This window comes from Cornus florida, unplaced genomic scaffold, assembly GCF_030987335.1.
Source record: "Cornus florida cultivar Cherokee Brave unplaced genomic scaffold, ASM3098733v1 CherokeeBrave_3.0.0_Hap2_Chr04, whole genome shotgun sequence".
In the NCBI taxonomy this organism is placed as follows: Eukaryota; Viridiplantae; Streptophyta; class Magnoliopsida; order Cornales; family Cornaceae; genus Cornus; species Cornus florida.
This window is the reverse complement of record NW_026775574.1, coordinates 83,040,960-83,060,878: the sequence shown is the minus strand read 5'-3', so window position 1 is coordinate 83,060,878 and position 19,919 is coordinate 83,040,960. Positions and strand designations below refer to the sequence as shown.

Here is a 19,919-nt window from a genome sequence, read left to right as displayed (position 1 = left end):
TTTTATAATCCAAACTTCCTCTCCACATATTAAAATTGTAGAGGATATATTATACAATTGCTTTTAAAAATTTACAGCTGCCCAATGTAATACAACTAGCTAGAGAAGGTATAAAGGACTGCTAGGAGCAGCAAATTTATGATCCTCTCTTAAGACAATGTTCAAAACACAACTTTAGAGTAGTCTAAGTTGCCAATAGGCCTGTGTTTTCTTTTTCTAAATGACTCGATAGGTCACTGGATTAGTACCTCCCGTAAATTTTGGATCGATTCTATCCATCTACTAAGCTAACTTTTAACACTTTTTGCCTTGAAAAAAAAAAAAAAAAATTTGTTCTTTCCTACCATGAATGGAAATAGAAATTTTTAGAGCACTCCAATCTTAAAAGATATGATATTATGATACCTCTATTCCATATTTTTAAAATTAATAATTATTGTTTTCAAATACCACAACTACCCTTTTCAGTTATAGTAAGATCTTTCTGTCTCCGCCGTATCCTGCCTCTTTCCCAATCAATGTTTTTGGTGTATTTTTGTTAATCCCTGTTTTTGTTTTGCTTCTGCCTTTCTAAACATTTTGTTTAATTTCTATCCTTCTCTCATTAGGGTTTGATATTGATCTTAACAGAGTTAACGATCAATGTAATTAATCTTGGTACCATAAAAAAAATATATATATATATATTGAATAACTATTAAAACTTCTTAAATCATTAAACTTCTTTGATGGTAATAATAGTGATGGGAATGGTAATTTGTTTATTTTATTTTTTATTTTTTATTTTATGCATTAAGTTTACCGTTTGGATTTTTTTTATATTTATATTTATTTTTTATTTTTGTCTGATGTGATTTTTAAAAATTAATTTGGATGGTGATGGGAATGGTAATATTTAAAATAATACAAAAAAAATCTTATCTATTTTATGCTTTGAGTTTAGTTTGATTTTTTTCCCTAATGTGATTTTAAGAAATTATTTAGAATTTATTTGAATACTTATGTTTACTTTATACTTGTTGATAAATAAAGTCTTTTAACTCTTTTGACAATAAAATTAAAATATTAGGGATTTTGTGAAAAAAAATATAGTAAAGAAAATAAATAAGGTAAAAGAAAAAGTTTACAATATTAGAAAGGGAAAACTACACATAAATAAAGTTAGGAGCCATAAATAATAAATAGATCAGTTTTAAAAGTTAATTTTCTATTTTGATTGAATATTTAAGCAAAATAATTACAAATACATCAATATTTACTGCTCAGGTCCAAAATATCCTCACACTCTTATTTCAAAATCCCAAAATATGCTCCTTAAAATTATATAATTTCAATATAATAAAATAAAAAATTAAAAATTCGTCGTCAATTAGCCACCAAAGTCCAAAGCATCACCCACCTCGCAGGTCTTCTAGGTCCCCCTCCCTTTCTCTCTTCACACACACATAAATATAAATATGTTATATTTTTGTTTAGGAGTTTCAGATCTAGGACTCTGTAAGCTTTAGAAGTATGTTATATCTTATGAATTTAGAGTTCTTGTAGAGGGTTATCAATTTGGCATCGCAAAATTTATTGCGATTTTTTATAATTGATTAAAGAAGGAACAACAACTAGAGACCTCTAGACAACATAAAAGAAAGGCAGGTAGATATTTCAATACTTCAATACCCTACTGCTAGGATATGAAATCCTTAATAAATCCCATTTTAGTTTTGACATCTTCTGATATATTAACAATAATAATAGCTTCTTTTAGGTAACAATTGAAAATTTTTCTCTGTGATATACTATTACTGCCATAGTAAGCTTGTAGAGCTTCCCTCTTCAATTCTTACCTCTCAGATGAGATGACATCAATTCCAAAGGGCAATCCAATGGCCATGGACGACAAAGAAAAAAGATGGAAAATTTTTATTTGCTAGTTAAACTAATTTTACTTATTTATTTTAATATTTGAAATTAGATAATTTTAAGAAGTGTGAGGACATTTCGGACCTTAGAAACAATTAATATTATTAAAGTCCATGTTTTTTTTGAATTTTTTTTTTTTTTTTTGAAAGGTAAATTTCAATTTTTATAAATAAGAATATAAGCCCATGAGTTAGCCCAATGCAATCACAAAGTGTCCAACATACATATATACACACACACGCACGCACGCACGCACACATTCGGAAAACCTATTCCATAAACCCTTCTGCCGCATTGAAGAGCCAGATAAAGTTGCAATAGAAAGGAAACGAAGAGAAAACAAAGAAAGCCAGCAATGGAAGGCGACACACAAAGTCTTCCATGTGATGTCGTATACACCATACTCTCCAAACTACCCGTCAAATCTCTGTTTCAATTGAGATGCGTTTGTAAATCATGGCGTGATGTAATCTCCCAACCCCAATTCTTGAAATCACATCTCACTGAATCAATTAAGTTGGTCGACCGTCAAAGAATCTTTGTCCGGGACACCATGTCCGCCTGTTTCCGCTCCATAGGTTGTGAGGACGGTTTAGACGAAGAACTAAAGTTTCCTATTCAGAAGTATCGGAGGGCTAAAGTGTTGTGTTCTTGTAATGGTTTAGTACTGTTGCGTGCTCACAAGAGTGACAATATGTGTGTACTTTGGAATCCATCCATCAGAGATTACAAAAGGTTCTCATGTCCATCTCATATATCTCGCAACTATATGCCACATGGACTTTATTACGATTCTTCCATGGATGATTACAAGGTCATATTTTTCTCTAAGGAGCCGGAAAATAATTTTATTGTTTTTAGTTTCAAAGGTCAATCTTGGACAGAGCCTAAGAAATTCCGTTATTTGGATTTTCACGGTGAGATGGTCCTTGCAAATGGAGTGTTGCACTTGGTTGCTCTTAAACCTAGGAAAGTTGCCAACGTGAGGCCTCCCCCTCCACCATACCTACTTTTCTATAATGATAGTGAGGATGGCAATACACACCTATATAAGTATGATCCCACTCGAACATATCTGATTGTTTTCTTTGATACGGTGGATGAGAAGTTCAAGGAGATGCCACAACCAAATTGTATAAATGAAGGAGACAAATTTAGTTTGACGCTTATGAGAGGATGTCTCAGTTTATATTGTGATATGATTCGTCAGCAACGTGTGGTGGTGTGGACTATGAAGCAATATGGTGACAACAATTCTTGGACTAAGTTCATTGTCATCCCACATCAGCTAGGAACGAGCTTTTTTTCTACCTTGACACCTTTGTGTGCTACGAAAAAAGGTGAAGTTGTGTTGATGACTGAAACAGGAAAGGTACTCATCTATAATGATAAAGAAAACAAGCACTGGTATATTTGGACAGAAAACAAGCACCGGTATATTTGGGGGGGATCAAATCTAAGTTATCCAACTTTATATGTGGATACTTTAGTTTTGCCCATTTGTACAACTCCAGTAAAAAGAAAGAGGAATAGGGAATTATAAGGAGGTAAATAAAAGAAAAAAAAAAATCTCTATTTTTCTAGCCTCGCTTCAATTTCTAAGTTAATTATGTTTTTTTATTGTTGTGATTGATATTAGTTATCAAAAGAAATATATATAATTTTTTCAATAGTAGATTCAATTACCTTGAGTCATGCCTGTATTTTCGATTACATGTTTATGTAGCTAAAGCATTGTAGTTAAATTTAGGGATTAGTGAAGATAATGAAGAAATGCAATGGTAAATAGAAACAGGACTGAATTATATATGCATGTGTGCATATATACGTATGGTTGTATGTATTTATATTATAAATTTCTAACTAATTGCATACATATCTTGACAAAGTTCATATCCCATTAATTATGGAAAAAAAAAAAAAAAAAAGGTTCATATCCCATGCTGATAGTGATTGACCTTCTATTTGACAATGTTATTTGCCATTTAATATTTCCGTAACTTACAAGTTATATTAGTAAAATTGTGACAAGCTTGGATAGCTATATGGACGCTACAAATTACTTCTCATTCTCTTCCCACATAAAGACACTTTTAAATTTTATTTTAAATTCCTTGTGTGATCTCTTTTTTCCTTCCCCCTAGCTCCTTTAGTATTTTATTTTATTTTATTTATTTATTTTGAAGCTTATTTTTATTTTTCCTATCATGTCCTAACAGGGATAACAACTCGAGATACTGGCAAGTATGCACGGGTTACACGAGTATAGTAGGGTCATCCGCCCCCACTAATTTTTTTTATTTATTTAAATTAAATACATACCTCAATTGAATTTTTGGTAAAACTCATCTATTTTGGTAGTTTGAATATTTATTATTCTTATTATTATTATTATTATTATTATTTTACTGTCATTTAAAGTTGCCCTTAAAATAGTTTTCTCACTGATTATTTATACCTAGCTTCGCTTGAATGATAGAGACCTCAGAATTAGCAGAGCAACGTTCAGTGTTGGGTTAGCTTTATGTTTCATTTCTCTCTATATTATGCAGTAATAATATTATGAAGCACTCTAAGCCGTTCGCCTTTATTCTCTTGCTTTTATAATGGTTTAAATGTATTTGAACATGTCGATATTTTGGCATTGATACTTCCCAAAGCATGAATAAAAAACAAACTTTAGATTTGACTACTTTCAAATGCATTTGTTTGTTCTTTAATTGCAGTAAATATATCATTTTCTTAATTGGCAAAATTTTACTACAAAGTTGCAGTTACAAATGGTGAAAGCTATATTCTTTCACACTGAGGAAAAGACTTGGTAGTAAGTTCCATATATATGTTGGTTTTTATTCTGATACCATTTTGCTGGAAATAGTGGACGGGCTAGACACACACACAATACAATAATATGGAAGAGGAATTGAGGAAAGGAACACTTAGAAATATATTATATTCTATTCATACTATTTCATCTTATTCTTTACCCACCTATAAAATAGGTATAATACATGAGTTTATAAAGGCTCTAAAACATATGTAACTAATTACATTTCAATGTCCAATTACTCCCACTAATCTCACTAACATAGTATTTAGTAGACTTAACTCTCATGTCTTCCACTAACACACAATTAACACACCATTTTAAAGGACTTATAACCTTCGCAAAAACCCTAAAAAGCACATAATCAAGTTTTATTTCCAACACCCCCCTTTAAACTTGATTTTGTAACTTTCAAATAAACTTCTTATTGATCTTGGGAACTTGAACAAAAGTTCGTTGGTTGATCTTAAATTCCACCTCCTTCAACTGCAACAATCATCTTGGCCATTTCCATTGATGTATGGCTTGTGAAAAGTCTTCAAATACTTGTTTGATATCTTCACACAATCATATATCATCCTCTTTATACAAATACACCATCTATCTTTTTTCTTCTTAAATTTTTTTATGACTCTTCTACTTCACACGTGTTTCTTCTTTAGAGTCAAAAAATAAATCCATATTCACCCAACCTGTGTCAATTACAAAATTCTCTAAACTACTTTTTTTTAAAAATAATTTGAGAATTTATTATCATCTTGAGTTTCAATCTCATACTTGTAACGACCCGAGTTATATTCAACCCGGTGCATTAGCGGTGATCCGAATGTAAATCCAATAATGAATCGAAATACGGATGCAAAAGGTAAAACAATGGTTTCTAGGGATACTACATGTCTATAAGACACCAAGGTGACCCTCAATGAGGTCACGGAACCCATAGGAAACAAGTGCGGAAGCACCGTTTCAAAAACGAACAAGAACAAACCTAGGGATAAAATGGTCATTTCATAGAGAAATGGATTCTACCAAGCATACCATTGGAAATATAATGAAAAATTAATGAATTTAGACTCAAGAATCACCTAATTCGGAGTCCGGATGGCAAAGATATCAAGTCCCGAAGTCGAAGGAAGGGAAACCTTATCCCAGTTCGAACCAAATTCTGACACTACTTCACTAAAACATGAATAACTTGAGCTCAAAATGGAATATGAAGCTCTAATTGGTACCATTGGAAAGCTCATTTCGACATGGTCAGTTTAGACTCAAGAACGGACCAATTCAGAGTTAAAACGAGTGAGATATGGCCCATTGAAGAAAAGTGTCCAGTGCAGGAACAGTGTCCGCAGGGGCCCGCCAACCAGCTGCGGGGGCCTGCCAAACGCGGTAGATTCTCGCGGGTACCCTCCAGAACACTACGGGGGCCCGTCAAATGAGGCAGTGGGGTAGTCTGGAACCTCAAAAATGCAGAAATAGTGTTTTTAGTAGAAAATTAAGGTTGGGGCGTGGTTTTTGAGGTCAATATGACATTTTTGGGAAAAACACGAAGAAGAAACTTCCCCTAAAATCACATTTTCTATGTGACGAAGTTAAGAACGAAATGTATTTATCAAGGTAAAATCCCCAAAATGCCCTTGCATTAGATTTGTAATTAAAATGTTGAAAAGTGTCCAAAGGAAGTGCATTTCATGAAATGGTGTGAATTGTGCGTAAGTGAGCATGCACGCAAACGTATTATATCTATTTAGACATGCGCCAATGGTTCACGCCCTCCGTAAACACTCAATGCAAAAAATGACCCTCCAAACCTCCATTTCACAAGAATTTGTCTAAAAACATAAAATATGGAGACTAAGAGCATATGCAAAATTTGGAAAAGTGTTTGGCCCTTGGCCACACCTCGAATAAAGTAAATAGATCTCAAATAAAAACTCATAACCTAAAAATACCTCCCAATGCAAAAAAAAAAAATGATACCTAAAAACCTTAGGTTTCTCTATTGTCCCCTTTAAAAGCAATTTTCCATGAATAATACATAAAGGTGAATTTAAATATAAATTGGCTCTTGGCCACATATTACACATTCAAAATAAGTATCAAAAGGTGCACTTAATTGCACATTACATAACTTGAACAATAAACACAAGTGTTTGACATAGTAAGCAAAATGGAATAAGATATGCTAACATGTGCATATTCTAACATAGCAAAAAACATACTCCAAGTAGTCTACCAAGTCTAAGATTGTTGTGCATCCCACATTATGGCTTCTTTACCTGCAAAACACCCATTAACTTAGAAGTGGGTAAACAAGTTTACTCGTAGGGAATGTATGGGTTTATCTTTGTACCAAGTTGCAATCCAATACCATTTAATTCATGCTATCAAATGACAATAGAACTTTCAACATAACACAATGAGATGTAATTTCACAAAGTTAACAACTTGGAATTTAAATGCGAAATCAAACCAAAGTGGATACTTAGACGTCACGCCAGATCAAACCGACAATGTGATTACTTTAGGGTTACTAGCCCATGGGTAACCTCCCTATGTGCGCACTAGACTTGTAGAGGGACTTTCCCCCGTACTAGAACCATGCCCTAGCCATAGTCATAACAACGACATCCCCAAGTTTCTAAAATCATCATTTTTGTGCACATTACATATATGTATCAACATAACATATATAAATACAATGTAAAGCCATCAACATGCACAAATCAATTTTGGAACACAATACATGCCCTAAGTTCTCAACTAAAATGGCATGAAGAATATTCAATAATCATTATGCAATTTGCCACTAATTACAACAATATCATTCAACAACAAGAACATAGCCTCACAAGTATGATATAAGTTTAAAATCATAATTTAAACAATTAAATAAAACAACTAAATACCCTAGATTTCACTTCTCATCCAAACATGCTCAATTTAATATATGTTGTAGTACATGTCATGTTATTATATAAATCACTTCAAAACTTGATTTAAGTCATGGGAGCATATAAATAAAAATTAATTAAATTAATTCATTAATCCCTCTAGATTTTAAAACAACTCTAAATGACCTCAAATTAACATAAGTTATGAATCAAGCCATAGTCATGTTATTTATCAAGTTTAAAGTGAATTACATACAAGTTACAATTAATCATTTATTTCTCATTTTAATACAAGACAAACATATAACTTAGATATCACTATAGGAACAAAAAAATCACTTGGAAGATAAATGATAACACCCCCTACCTCACAAGAGGATTGTTCCTCTTGAATCTAAGGCAACAGAGCTTAAAAATGAAAAACCAAACAAGGGTTTTGTAGAGGGGAGTGGGAGGAACCTAAAGTATTCCAAGTTCAAAGTTCTAAGTTGAGTGAAATGGCACCAAAAATGAAGTCAAAGCTACTAGTTAAGCTTTTCTCCAATGGTGGCTTCCTTAGGGTTCTTGAGAGGAAAATGATGAATGAATTAAAAAGTGTAAACCCTAAACTAAATTGGTGGGCTTCTCCACTCACTAGGTACTCTTGCACTACCTCTCATACACATACTAATACAAGACTAAAGGTGAGTCCTACACTTGTCATGAATCCAAGTAAGCTTCCAAGATAAAATATTAACCCTACACTTATCAACCATCCATGCCAACAAGTGCACCAATCCTAGGATAACAAGTGGGTGAATCTCCACCCTCCATGTGTCATGAGATTAAGCCTCCAAGTGGTTTCACCACAAAATCAACAAGTGGCACCATAGGAATGTGACACTTGTCACATTTTTCAGAAATTGCAAAAAGGTCCTTTTTGAAAATATCTTCCAAATTAATTTACAAAATGGTCCCTAAGACGAAAAATAATTACTTTACTTAATTACCCAAAAACCCCTCAAGTTATGGATAATTACAAAAAGTCTTATTTTCATGGCTTTTACAAAGAAAGTAAGCATTTAATATGCATTTCTATAAAAGTAAAAATGTAGATGTCATGGAATTTAAATATCATGGACGTATGCAAAACCGGAATCAAATCCGAGCACAAAAATGAGGTTATGCAAGTAAAAGTGAAAAACGAGAAGAGGACGAAATAAAGAAAAGATGAAAAAAGAAAATTTCTGAAAAAATGAAAGAAAGAAAAATGACGGGGTCGTTACAATACTTCTTTGGAGTAACTTTCTTCAAAAAAAAAAAAAATTCATCATTTTCCACAACATGAACACAATTATCATAATATTTGATTTCATTTTTCAATTGAGATGACTATGAATAAATCATAATTTTATCAAATAAGTCCAATCTAACTTCTTTCAAGGTGGAATTTGTAACCATACCTGAAGATGTTAATGCACTAATTTCAAAAACTTTTTCCTCTTCTTTAGTACTTTTTTCTTCTTTAATTTCTCTTTCCACTTCATTTTTCTCCACTTTTTTAATTTCTTCTTCAACACCTTTGCTCACCACTTCCTCATTCACCATTTCAAGTTCTCCTTCTATTTTTGAATCTTCAAAATATTTAACTTCATTTGTATTGTTTGCCTTTTCATTCTCCACAAATTTGTCCTCTATACTTTCATAATCAGCCTTCGTAAACTCATCATCCTCAAAGCATTGTACCCAATACTCCATTAGTAGTGATTCAACTCTATAATTGGAAATGATGGCCTTGAACATCTTCCAAACACAACTTTGAGTTTTGAGCTATCCAAAATATTCCCAAATTTCTTGATGTATTGCCTTTTACAACACTACCAATGCATTTTCTTCTTTCCTTTCAAGAAACTTGTTGGACATGCCATTCTTTGGCTCTTCTCCAACTGCATCTCACAAATCACATGCTTTGAGGTATGATGTCAACATCATTTTCTTACTAAGAAAATATATTTTATCACCTTCAATATCATCAAGGAGAAACATGTTTTTCTCAAAACGTTGAACCTTCTAGGATCAACTTCGTCAGACCTTCAAGATCGTCTAGGTTCTGAATATGAAATTTGGCTCTTATATGAAATCTAGCTCTGATACCACTTTGTTGAAAATAGTGGACGGGCTAGCTAGAGACACACACAACGCAATAATATAGTAGAGGAATTGAGGAAAGGAACATTTAGAAATATATTATATTCTACTTATACTATTTCATCTTATTCTCTACCTACATATAAAATAGGTATAGTACATCAGTTTATATAGACTCTAAGACATATGTAACTAATTACATTTTAATGCCCAATTGCTCCCACTAATCCCACTAATATAGTATTAAGTAGACTTAACTCTCATTTCTAACACTAACACAAATACAAACTCCCACTAATACAGAATTAACACACCATATTAAAGGACTTATAACCTTTACAAAAACCCTAAAAAGCACATAATCAAGTTTAATTTCCAACAATATCATAGGAAGGGAATCAAACAGAAATTGTTCGACGTAGTAATAATATAAAAGTCTATTAAGAGATGTAATATTGCAAAACTTGAAGGAGTAAAAAATATAAATTGCAGTCAGCTTGATCTATATCCTTCAATTAGCTTGATCCATCTTTTGGGAGATTGGATTGCAAGTTTGATCGGGGGAGAATTTGCGCTTTATCGCTAGAGAGCCAACCCAACCCCAAAACAAAACTGAGTTGGTAAGACTATTTTTGTTGATTTGGTACAAAAATTGTGTTATTTAGCATAGCCCAAAGGAAACTTTTATTTCGACCTTTTCAAAATAGTTGAGATTGGTTGGAGGTGTTGATAGGATTTCTTTATTTAAAAGGGTAATTGACTTTCACACGAATGTTATGTTTTGTTTGATTACCTCATTCAGCTTAAATGATTAAGACCTGTTAGGATTGTTTCTAAAAATAGTTTTTAGCTCTCTAAACCCTGAAAGCCAAAATTTAGAGTAGTTGGATTGCTCAAGACAAAGAGCTTTAGAAGAGTTGGGAATTGGACCTCCAGATTCTTATCCTATGTTGAGAGAGCAGTTCTTATGAAATCAGTGATGTGTTACATTCAGTCTTATTGGTCCCAAGCATTTGTTCTATGTACCTAAGAAGGTTTTTGATGAAATCAACAAGATTTTAAGAATTTTTTATTGCTTGGATTGCTATTTGTAGACCAAAGATGTATAGTGGCTTGGGGTTTCCTGATCTTAAGTTGTCAAATAGAATTGCAAACCTAAAGCATATTTGAAAGTTGTGTTTAAGGAAGGAGAGTCTTTTGGTGGCCTGGGCTTGCTGTTACCTTATTAAGGACAGATGTTTCTGGACTACCAGGCCCTCTGCACTTAGTTCTAGTTTTTTAAGGAATTTATTAAGGCTATAGGAAATGGCAAGAGGTATCATTAAGTATAAGGTGGGGTGTGGGAAGGACACAAAGTTGTGGATTGATTATTGGCTTCCTAATGGCCCAATTGTAAAACAACTAGGGCTGAATGAATTAGAAATTCTTCAACTGGACACTTTAGCCACAGTTGATAGCCTAATTTCCAGCAATTATTAGATGATTCCTTTATTACTAAGTTTCCCATAGTTCTTTCAATCTCTAAACTTTTTCTCCCAGCTGTATTCCTTCCCTCCTTCCTCTGAATAGCAAGATAGCATTGTGTGGTTGCCTAGTCCTTCTGGTACCTATTCATTCTCCTATACCACTACTTACTTTATCCTACCATCCCCAACCTTTGTCTGGCATAAACTAACTTGGTTCAAGCATCATCTACCTAAGTACATCAGTATTGCTTGGTTAGTAGTAAGAGGTAGGCTCTACACTTTAAACTCCAAGCCAATGCTCTATAAGCACTATGTCAGTAGATGTTACCTATGTCTTACTGAGAATGACTCTATAGACCACCTGTTCTTCAAGTGTAGCTACAGTTCACTGATTTGGAGGTTTATTTAGGAGATTACAGGGTTTTACATACTCCCCAACTATTGGATGGATTTGATACAGTAGTGTTCAACTCATTGGACTTCTTATGATTTCATGACACACAAATTACTACTGCCTGTAACAATTTATTTCCTCTGGCAAGAGAGAAATGGAAGGGCTTTCAAGAATGTTTCTACACCTCCTTATCACATTATTTCCCAAATCAAGACTTATACCAGAGCCAAGCTTGCAACAATCAAGTTAAGGAGGAGTGTTGATCTTAGGCTAATCAGATCTGAGCAAGATCTTCATAATTTGTTTGTGCAGGCCTGTTTAACATCCTGTGTGCACTTTTGACTAGTCTCATAAGGTTCTATTTGGAGGATATCAGTGGCAAAATTGGATTGTTTTGCATATTCAGTATTGTAGCTAATGTTCTGGTTTATTGTTCATTGGTTGTACTAGGTTGCAATTGTTGTTAAGTAGGCTGCATTAGGTTGCATTGGTTTGTTTTGGTTTGAGGTTGCTTTAGGCTGCCTCTGGTTGATTGTTCACCTCAGTATTTCCTCATCTTGGGGCTCCATGTACATTCTTTCTCTCTTTTATACAAGCTTACCATTTAACCCAAAAAAAAAAAAAAAAGAGACAAAGAGCTTTGGCCTTCTGGAAGAGCCTTTATTTATAGGAAGCTGGATGGGACTAGTTTCCTTCTTCCCAGAAAACAAAGGAAATCAATTTCCCTTTAATAATACTTTTATAATTCCTTTCCTATCCTTAATTTATGTGAGTGAAAAAAATAATAAAATTCCAACGGTATCCCATTTATATTTTGCAAATTATGGGAAGAGAGTGGACATTTTTCTATTTCTTTCTTTAACATTTGTAGAGCATTCTAAAATTGGGGTTTCGAAAAGAAAAACCTATTGTATGAGTGAGGGTTTGTGTTTCCTATCTAGATAAATTTACTTCAACTAGTGAAAATTTTGTTTGATTCTTTGATTTTGTATTGTTTGGAGATCTACTAGTTTTTTGATGATTTTTATAAAAATATTATTTGGTATGAATTTTTTCATGGTTATATCACATTGGGTTACCTATATATGATCATTTTACACTTATATTTATATGTACTATTAAAACTACACATTTATTCATTTAGTTAGGGTCAATTTCACTAACACCCCTCAAGTTTAGCCAAATATCACCCTCAAATATCTTTCAAAAATAACTATCACTTAGGTTCATTTATATTTTTCCGTTAAAGGCTCCGTTAAAAACATTAAAAAAGATAAATTTGCCCCTAATTTTTTAATCATATTTCTTCCAAAATATCAGGTTACATAAATGACCATTATACCTCTCATGTGTGTGTCTATATATATATATATATATAGGGTTAAATTCTTTTTTAATCTTATTTACTCCAAAATATCAGGTTACTGAAATGACTAATTTACCCCTTTGTTATTAAGGTTAACCGAATGATATTTCTCTAACATTGTTACTCCTATCTATTTAACCAAACACACCCCTCAATATATATATATATATATATAGATATATATATATATATATATTTGGTTTCCAACTGCTTTTTGCCTCTCTCCTTTCTCTCTCTCTCAAAACTCTTTGTGCAAACTCATTTCTCTCTAAAATCTCTCTCTACAAACCCATTTCTCTCTCTAAACTGTCTCTCAGACCCTCATTCACTATCTCCAGTCTTCGTTTGTCACTGCCCTTGAACTCTCCAATAATGACAAAAGAACAGATGAAAAGAATATAAAGTATATGTCAAACTTGCAACTGGTCTGCATTTGTCTTCGTTGGACTCAACCTGGGTTTGTCTTCCGTATATACCACCACAATAATGACAAGAAGAATATATATATATATATATGTCAAACCTGCTTTCTGTATTTTTTCTTCAATTGTGTCACATCGTCATGCTTATTAGCCCTTGATTTTACCATTGCTAATGGCAACCAAAATGGAACAATGGCAGTGTGTAAAAAACTAAGAGCCATAACGGAGAAAAGAAATCTAGACACATGGGAATTGGCAAGCACACACCAAGGTCTATATACCTAGGATTGCTGATAGAGATCTCAGGAATTAGCAGAGAAACAATAAATTTTGGGTTAGCTTTATGTTTCATAGGGTATTTATTTTTATGTTTTACAGTAATGACATTGTGATTGGTGAGGCATAGTAGGAGTTTGTCTTTATTCTATTGTCTAAATAATGGTTTAAAGTTTTTTTTTTTTTTCTTTGAAGAACTTGATATTTTGACATTGATTCTTCCCAAGTACGATTATTCTCATCTAGCGAGGAAAAAAGGAAATTGTTTATTTTCTTGTGTAGCGATGATGCATAAGAAACATGTTTTAGATTTGACTACTTTCCAGAATGTACGTGTTTGTCTGTATGTTTGTTTGTCGGAGGATAAAGTATTCAATAGTAATGTTTTCATTCTGTGTTGCAGAGAATTCTCTCAGCAAAAATCTACTAGTTGAAGGAGTCTAAAATATAAATTGTAATTAGCTTGATTATATCCATTAATTAGGTTCACATTTTCTTTGGGGAGATTGGAAGTAAGGTTCATCCGGGGAGAATTTGTGCCTTATTGCTAGATAGCCATGCCACTTCTCAACTTGGTGAGACACACAGATTATTTTTGTTGATTTGCTATACTCAGGATTACAAAAATGTATCATTTAGCATAACCTAAAAGAAAATTTTACTTCCAAGTTTTTCTTGTTTATGCTTATTTGTTATAAAGAAGACCTATAAAGCAAGTAGTGTATGTGGTATGTGTTGGGTTTGTGGCTCAAAATTTGTGTGTAAAAAATTAGTTTCTTTTTTCGTTTTGGAAGCTGCGAGAAATAGTTTCCTGATTGGTTTTGGAATCCAGAAGACTTGGGGAAAAAGGCTAAAGATTTGGGAAATAAGTTATACCTACCATTTTAGAGTTGAAGATGGATATGGTAACTTCTTATAGATAAGTTGATTCTTGTCCAACAAGGAATTGGATTTGAGGAATACTTATCCAACAAGGAATTGAGTTTTGAAGACTCTATAAATAGAGATGGGTATGAGGGGTTTAGAGAGAGAGAGAAGACAGAAAAGATGTAAGGGGTTTAAGGGTGAGTGCTATGAGGAGAGGGGAGAGTATATGTAATTCCCGAGTGTATACATGTAGCCTCAAAAGAGATGATAAGTGAGTGAGTGGGGTTTTGATATGTGGTTGTATATTCTCGTCCTTGATTCATAATAGTGAAATCTCTCTCTCCCATAAAAATAACCTTAGAGTTGGGTGAACCATGTAAAATATTGTGTTGTGCGTTGATGTGTATGATTGTTATCTCCATATATGCTTGTGTTGATGTGATGTGATAATGCTTCCGCTGTGTTTGATGAAGGAGAGATTTAACTCTCAATAACAGCCGACCGTTGAGTGGGTTGGAGGGAGTTAATTATCCCCAATAGTATGGTATGATTTAGTCTGACTTTCTAATGCTATTCCTAAACATATATGCTTTTGTGCTATGAGTAACTCTTTTAACCCCATCAATGGTGGGTGATTTCTCATGAAATTTGTGTCTTCGATCTTTCGAGATGAGTATAGAGATGCTGTTTATATTCAAGTTGAAATTGTCGATCTGATCAGACATAAATCATTCTCAAAGATTCATAGCAAAACGGGGGGTTGGTTAGAAAGGGGAATCTCCCTATGAATGTTTTGAATGGTTAACAAGGCATATGTATGGGTTTGATATATGTACAGAATGGGTTCTTGTATACTCTTTGATGGCTATGAAGATCGCTTTAAATTTACATGTGTTCTAATGGCAAACATCTTTTTAAATCGAAGTAGTGGATGGCTCTCTTCTTTTTTTTTTAGTTAAAAGGGCAAGCTTTGATAAAACAAAAAGAAGAGAATACAAGAATGTACAACCCAATCTGAGAAGTAGGTGATGATGCAATGCAGCTTAATCAGTGAAGCACCAAACATGTCCACCTGCAAATACGTATCCCTACAGAAACAGCTGTATGTAGCAGATAAAATAAATGAAGAAAATCTTGCGCTTAAACAACTCTTGATTCTACAAATTATCTGCTGAGGTTGCGTAGACCTGTCCCTAAATGCTCTTGCATTCCTTTCATTTCTGATAAAGTAGATGGCTGCCGAGAGTAGAAGTTTATGAGTGGTAAAGTGATTTGCCATCCAATTTTGTGAACACCAAGCAATGAGATCAACCCAATTGTTTGGTTGAATATAAAAGCCTGCTACATGCTGAATAAATTCCCGAATGATGTCACTGTACCTACACTTGAAAATTCATTATCTGAGAGAGTAAGAAGCATTAGTGTAGTGCTTGTATCATAGATATACAAGTAGGGGCGGAGCCAGTGTGTTCCCCGGACACATGCCCCATGGCCTTGCTAGCTTACTATAATACATATATTAAATTTATATATTTTTATATGTTGTGAAAAAATTCATATAATGTCCTCCTTAAAAATTTTATTTTCTAAAATTATTTTTTAAATTTTGAATTTTTTTATCTCTGTTATTCTTTAAAGTCTTTTAATTTCTTTTGTTTAAATAATAAAAAAAAAGTCAAAATTTTCTTTTTGAATCAAAGTCCAATTTTTTTCCCTTTTAAAATTTTTGTAAATTATTTATCTTTCTTAAATGACTCATTGATTGATATATTATTTTGAGTAATTTTTTTTATTAACCTTTTGATTTGAAAATTCTATATTTATTGTCATGTTTATTGATTTTTTTTTTTTTACACTGTGGCCACGGATTAATTTCTGCCTCCACCCCTGCCTACAAGCCAGCCAAGAAATGAAGCTGTGCTTTGAAATATGATGCTTAAATCAGATGATTTGATTTACCCTACAAGCCAAGCCAAGAAATGGTTGTCATCCTTTATTGGGACAACTAATTGGAAAACACAACTCACAGTATTTTAAGCAGCCCATGTTCACCAATTATAGGAGGTTTTTAAGGGTATGTTTTAGCCAAATTATAACTTAAAAAAAATAAATTCTTATGGAACCAATATATTTATGAGAAGTGTTTGAAAAAATCAAAATCCCATAGCTTTACCCGGACATTTCATTGGAAGTTGAGTTGGAATGTTTTATTTATTTATTTTTTTTTGAACAGTAAATTAAAATATAAGTTGGAATGTAATTGCCTCTCGCCTCTGAGAAGGAATATGTTTTCCTGATATTGGGAAAGTTTTATATATGATATAATATTAAGAGTTGGGAGAAAATTGAAGCAAATTTCCATAGTTTGAATTCCTTTTCCTTAGGAAAATATTGGGTACTCCGACCAATGGTGAGGGAGTAACAAAAAATTATTAGATAGTCATATTGACAGTACAAGTAAAAATTTGAATAAAATTGGCACAATTGCTTGTGTGTGACAATTTAACCATCCGAGACCATGTAAAAAAAGTTTCTTGTACCATCTGCCTGGTAGTACACTTTAATCAAAGCTAATATTTAGAATCTTGATAGGCATGAACCTCGCATTGTAAACCTACTTTTTTTTCCTTTTCCTAATACAACAGAACTACCTTATTTAAGTTTTCTAAGCCAATATTACTAATTTCTTTTATAAAATACTTATCATAAATATATATATATATATATATATATATACTGAAAAATATGAGAATTAAAAGCTTGGAAGAACCAAAAAAATAAAAAATAAACATTCTGATAAACAAAAAAAAAAATATTACCAAATTTTTTTTAAAGATTTTTTTCCGGGTAGGTCTTTGTATAGAAAACACAGAACCAATATAGCCTAAAAACCCTTTTATGCATAGACCCTTCTGCCGCTGGTGTGCTGCGAGAGAATAGGAAGGAAGAGAAAATAAAGAAAGTATAAATCGCCCCTCCATGCATCTCCCCCCAAATCAGTCCACACTCCATCTAAACCGGCCACCACTAGCAACACTACAACCACCCAAGCCACCACTACCACCACCCAAACCACCTCTACCAACCAAGAGAAATGCTAGCAATGATTCGAATCAGCTTCTTCCACGTCCACCTTCAGTCAGAGGGGCTACTAAAGAGAAGGCCAGGCTCGCTTTACAAAATATATGACAGAGTCTTGAACCCATCGAGGCTTGAGGTCAACAATGTCGTCTTTCTCCCAGAGGGCATTGACGCAGCTGTTATGGAGGCCTCCAAATTCGACCTTATCAACGAGGTGGTGTCACTGAGATTATAAATTAAAGCCAAAGAAGAAGAATTAGGGGCTGCACTGGTTCAGATTCAAAAACTCACATCAACTCCCTCAGCTTCGGTGGCGGAGACATCCAGCATTGTTCAGGCGACCACGTGGCAGATAACGCTAACCTCACCCTTCCATCAACAAAGATTGACCCCCGTCAAATTCAAATTTGAGAAGGAGGGAAACAGATGCAGACAAGATCTCAACTCTTTTTCATGCACCATCCCAGCATGGCCAGTCAAGTCAAAGCCCACAATTTCAGTCAAGTCAAAACCCAACTGAATCTTGCACTTTGAAACCTAACTACTTCAGTCACGATCCAACTAGCATGGATCAAATTACCAAGTTGGCCAGTCACATATTTCACCACCCTCGGAAGATCCACACCCAAATCTCTCTCATAACCCTAGCTCGCCCTCCCAACGGATCCCACCACAATCCCAAGATCATGCAAACCATATTAACCGCCACACAAACAACACAACCACCATAAGTAAAAACAATTAAAAGAATCAACCAAGCTGGGTTGTAGTTGCGCAATCTCCATCCATGGATTAGAACCTCCACTACCACGAAGCCATTTACAATGAGGACTCAGTGCTAGTTGAACCACCAGAAGATACCATGTTGGAAGGAATTGAGTACTGGTAGTGCTGTATAATAGGATCATTTCAGAGAAGGTTACCATTTAAGGTGGTCTCAAGCTCTGGGGTAACAGAGCACTCAAGAAAGTGGTGGCCAACTCAAAAGGTACTTTTTTCTTTCAATTTGATAGCATTGAGAGTTGTAAGAGAATAGTAGCGGGGGGTCAATGGTACCTGGCAGGGAAACCAATTAGTCTTAAATTGTGGGAGCAGGATTCAGGTGACTCAGCTAACCCTCACACCTCACCAAGCTCACTATCAATTTGGGTCATGCTCTTCAATGTGCCCTTTGAATACTGCTCCCCAAAAGGTCTAAGCTATGTGGGTAGTGTAATTGGAAAACCCCTATATACAGACGAGATCACCAGAGACAGGAGTAGGCTTGATTTTGCAAAGATATGTGTTGAAATTACCCTTGTTTCCCCACTTTCAACCTCTTTCCAGGTGAGACTGGGGAACAAGATGGAAACCATTAGAGTCCATTATCAATGGATTCCCCAAAAGTGTAGCCCATGCTCATCTTTTGGTCACAATAATGATGATTATAGTGCAAAACAGGTAGATAAGGGTAGCCCAAAGAATGTACACACTGAATCAAATGACTGACATATTGTAACCAAGAGTAATGGAAGGTCTGTTTGCAAGCCCATCTCCAACCCATTCTCACCATCTAGCCCTTAGAAGAATGTTGGAGCGGCATCCACTTCTAGCTCAATTGACCATTATGTCCCAGCTAAGATCGATGAACAAGGTCATCCCCACTTCTAGCTCAATTGACCATAGTGTCCCAGCTGAGATAAACACAATTATCCCATCTGACAAGACAATCCAATTACCTTTAATCACCCTTCCCATTACTAAACCTCACACAAGTAGTTTACATTCAGGTGCAACAGCAATAAACACAAAAGCGATTAACTTTGTAATTGATCTTACTCCCTCTAACCTTAAAAATACAGGAAAGAAGCCAATCCCCAACTCCACAGTTGCAACTTCTAACCAATTTGAAGCACTCACAGAAGAGAATGTGCATGAAGATAACCAATACTCAGTGGAGCTTGCCTCCTCATCAGATGGTGACTCCCTATCAAGTTGTAATTAATGATCTAGTATTCTCACCTACAGTGGAAAGATTAATGAAACCAAGGAAGCCTACTTATTCAAAACATTCCAAGATTGACAAAAGGGTAAGAATTGCTAATGGTTTGACCACCCTCAAAGGGTATAGTGGTATGTGTAGCTTGAAAACCTCATCTCAATGATTTGGGGAGTTTGAAACATAAGAGGGCTCAACTCTCCCCTCAAACAAGAAGAGATTAGGTTCCTTATTAGAGACAAGGGCGAAACCAAAGTTAACAGTGGGAATGTTGCATTAGTGCATAGAAATATTGCTCCCCAATGGC

At 34.1% G+C, this 19,919-nt stretch overlaps 1 protein-coding gene across 1 annotated transcript; it reads left to right on the top strand.

The window, feature by feature from the left end:
- Window positions 1–2,269: 2,269 nt before the first annotated feature.
- Window positions 2,270–19,122, top strand: LOC132305232 (F-box protein CPR1-like). The gene is made up of 2 exons (XM_059802907.1): window positions 2,270–3,286; window positions 18,961–19,122. The coding sequence occupies exons 1-2, from the start codon at window positions 2,270–2,272 to the stop codon at window positions 19,120–19,122; spliced, it is 1,179 nt and encodes a 392-aa protein (XP_059658890.1).
- The last annotated feature ends 797 nt before the right edge of the window (window positions 19,123–19,919 follow it).

Excerpts from the sequence above, each read along its gene's own strand:
- LOC132305232 (XM_059802907.1), top strand. The coding sequence starts at position 2,270 with ATGGAAGGCGACACACAAAGTCTTCCATGTGATGTCGTATACACCATA. Across the intron at positions 3,287-18,960 it reads TGATGACTGAAACAGGAAAG|GTGAGACTGGGGAACAAGAT; the intron begins GTACTCATCTAT and ends ACCTCTTTCCAG.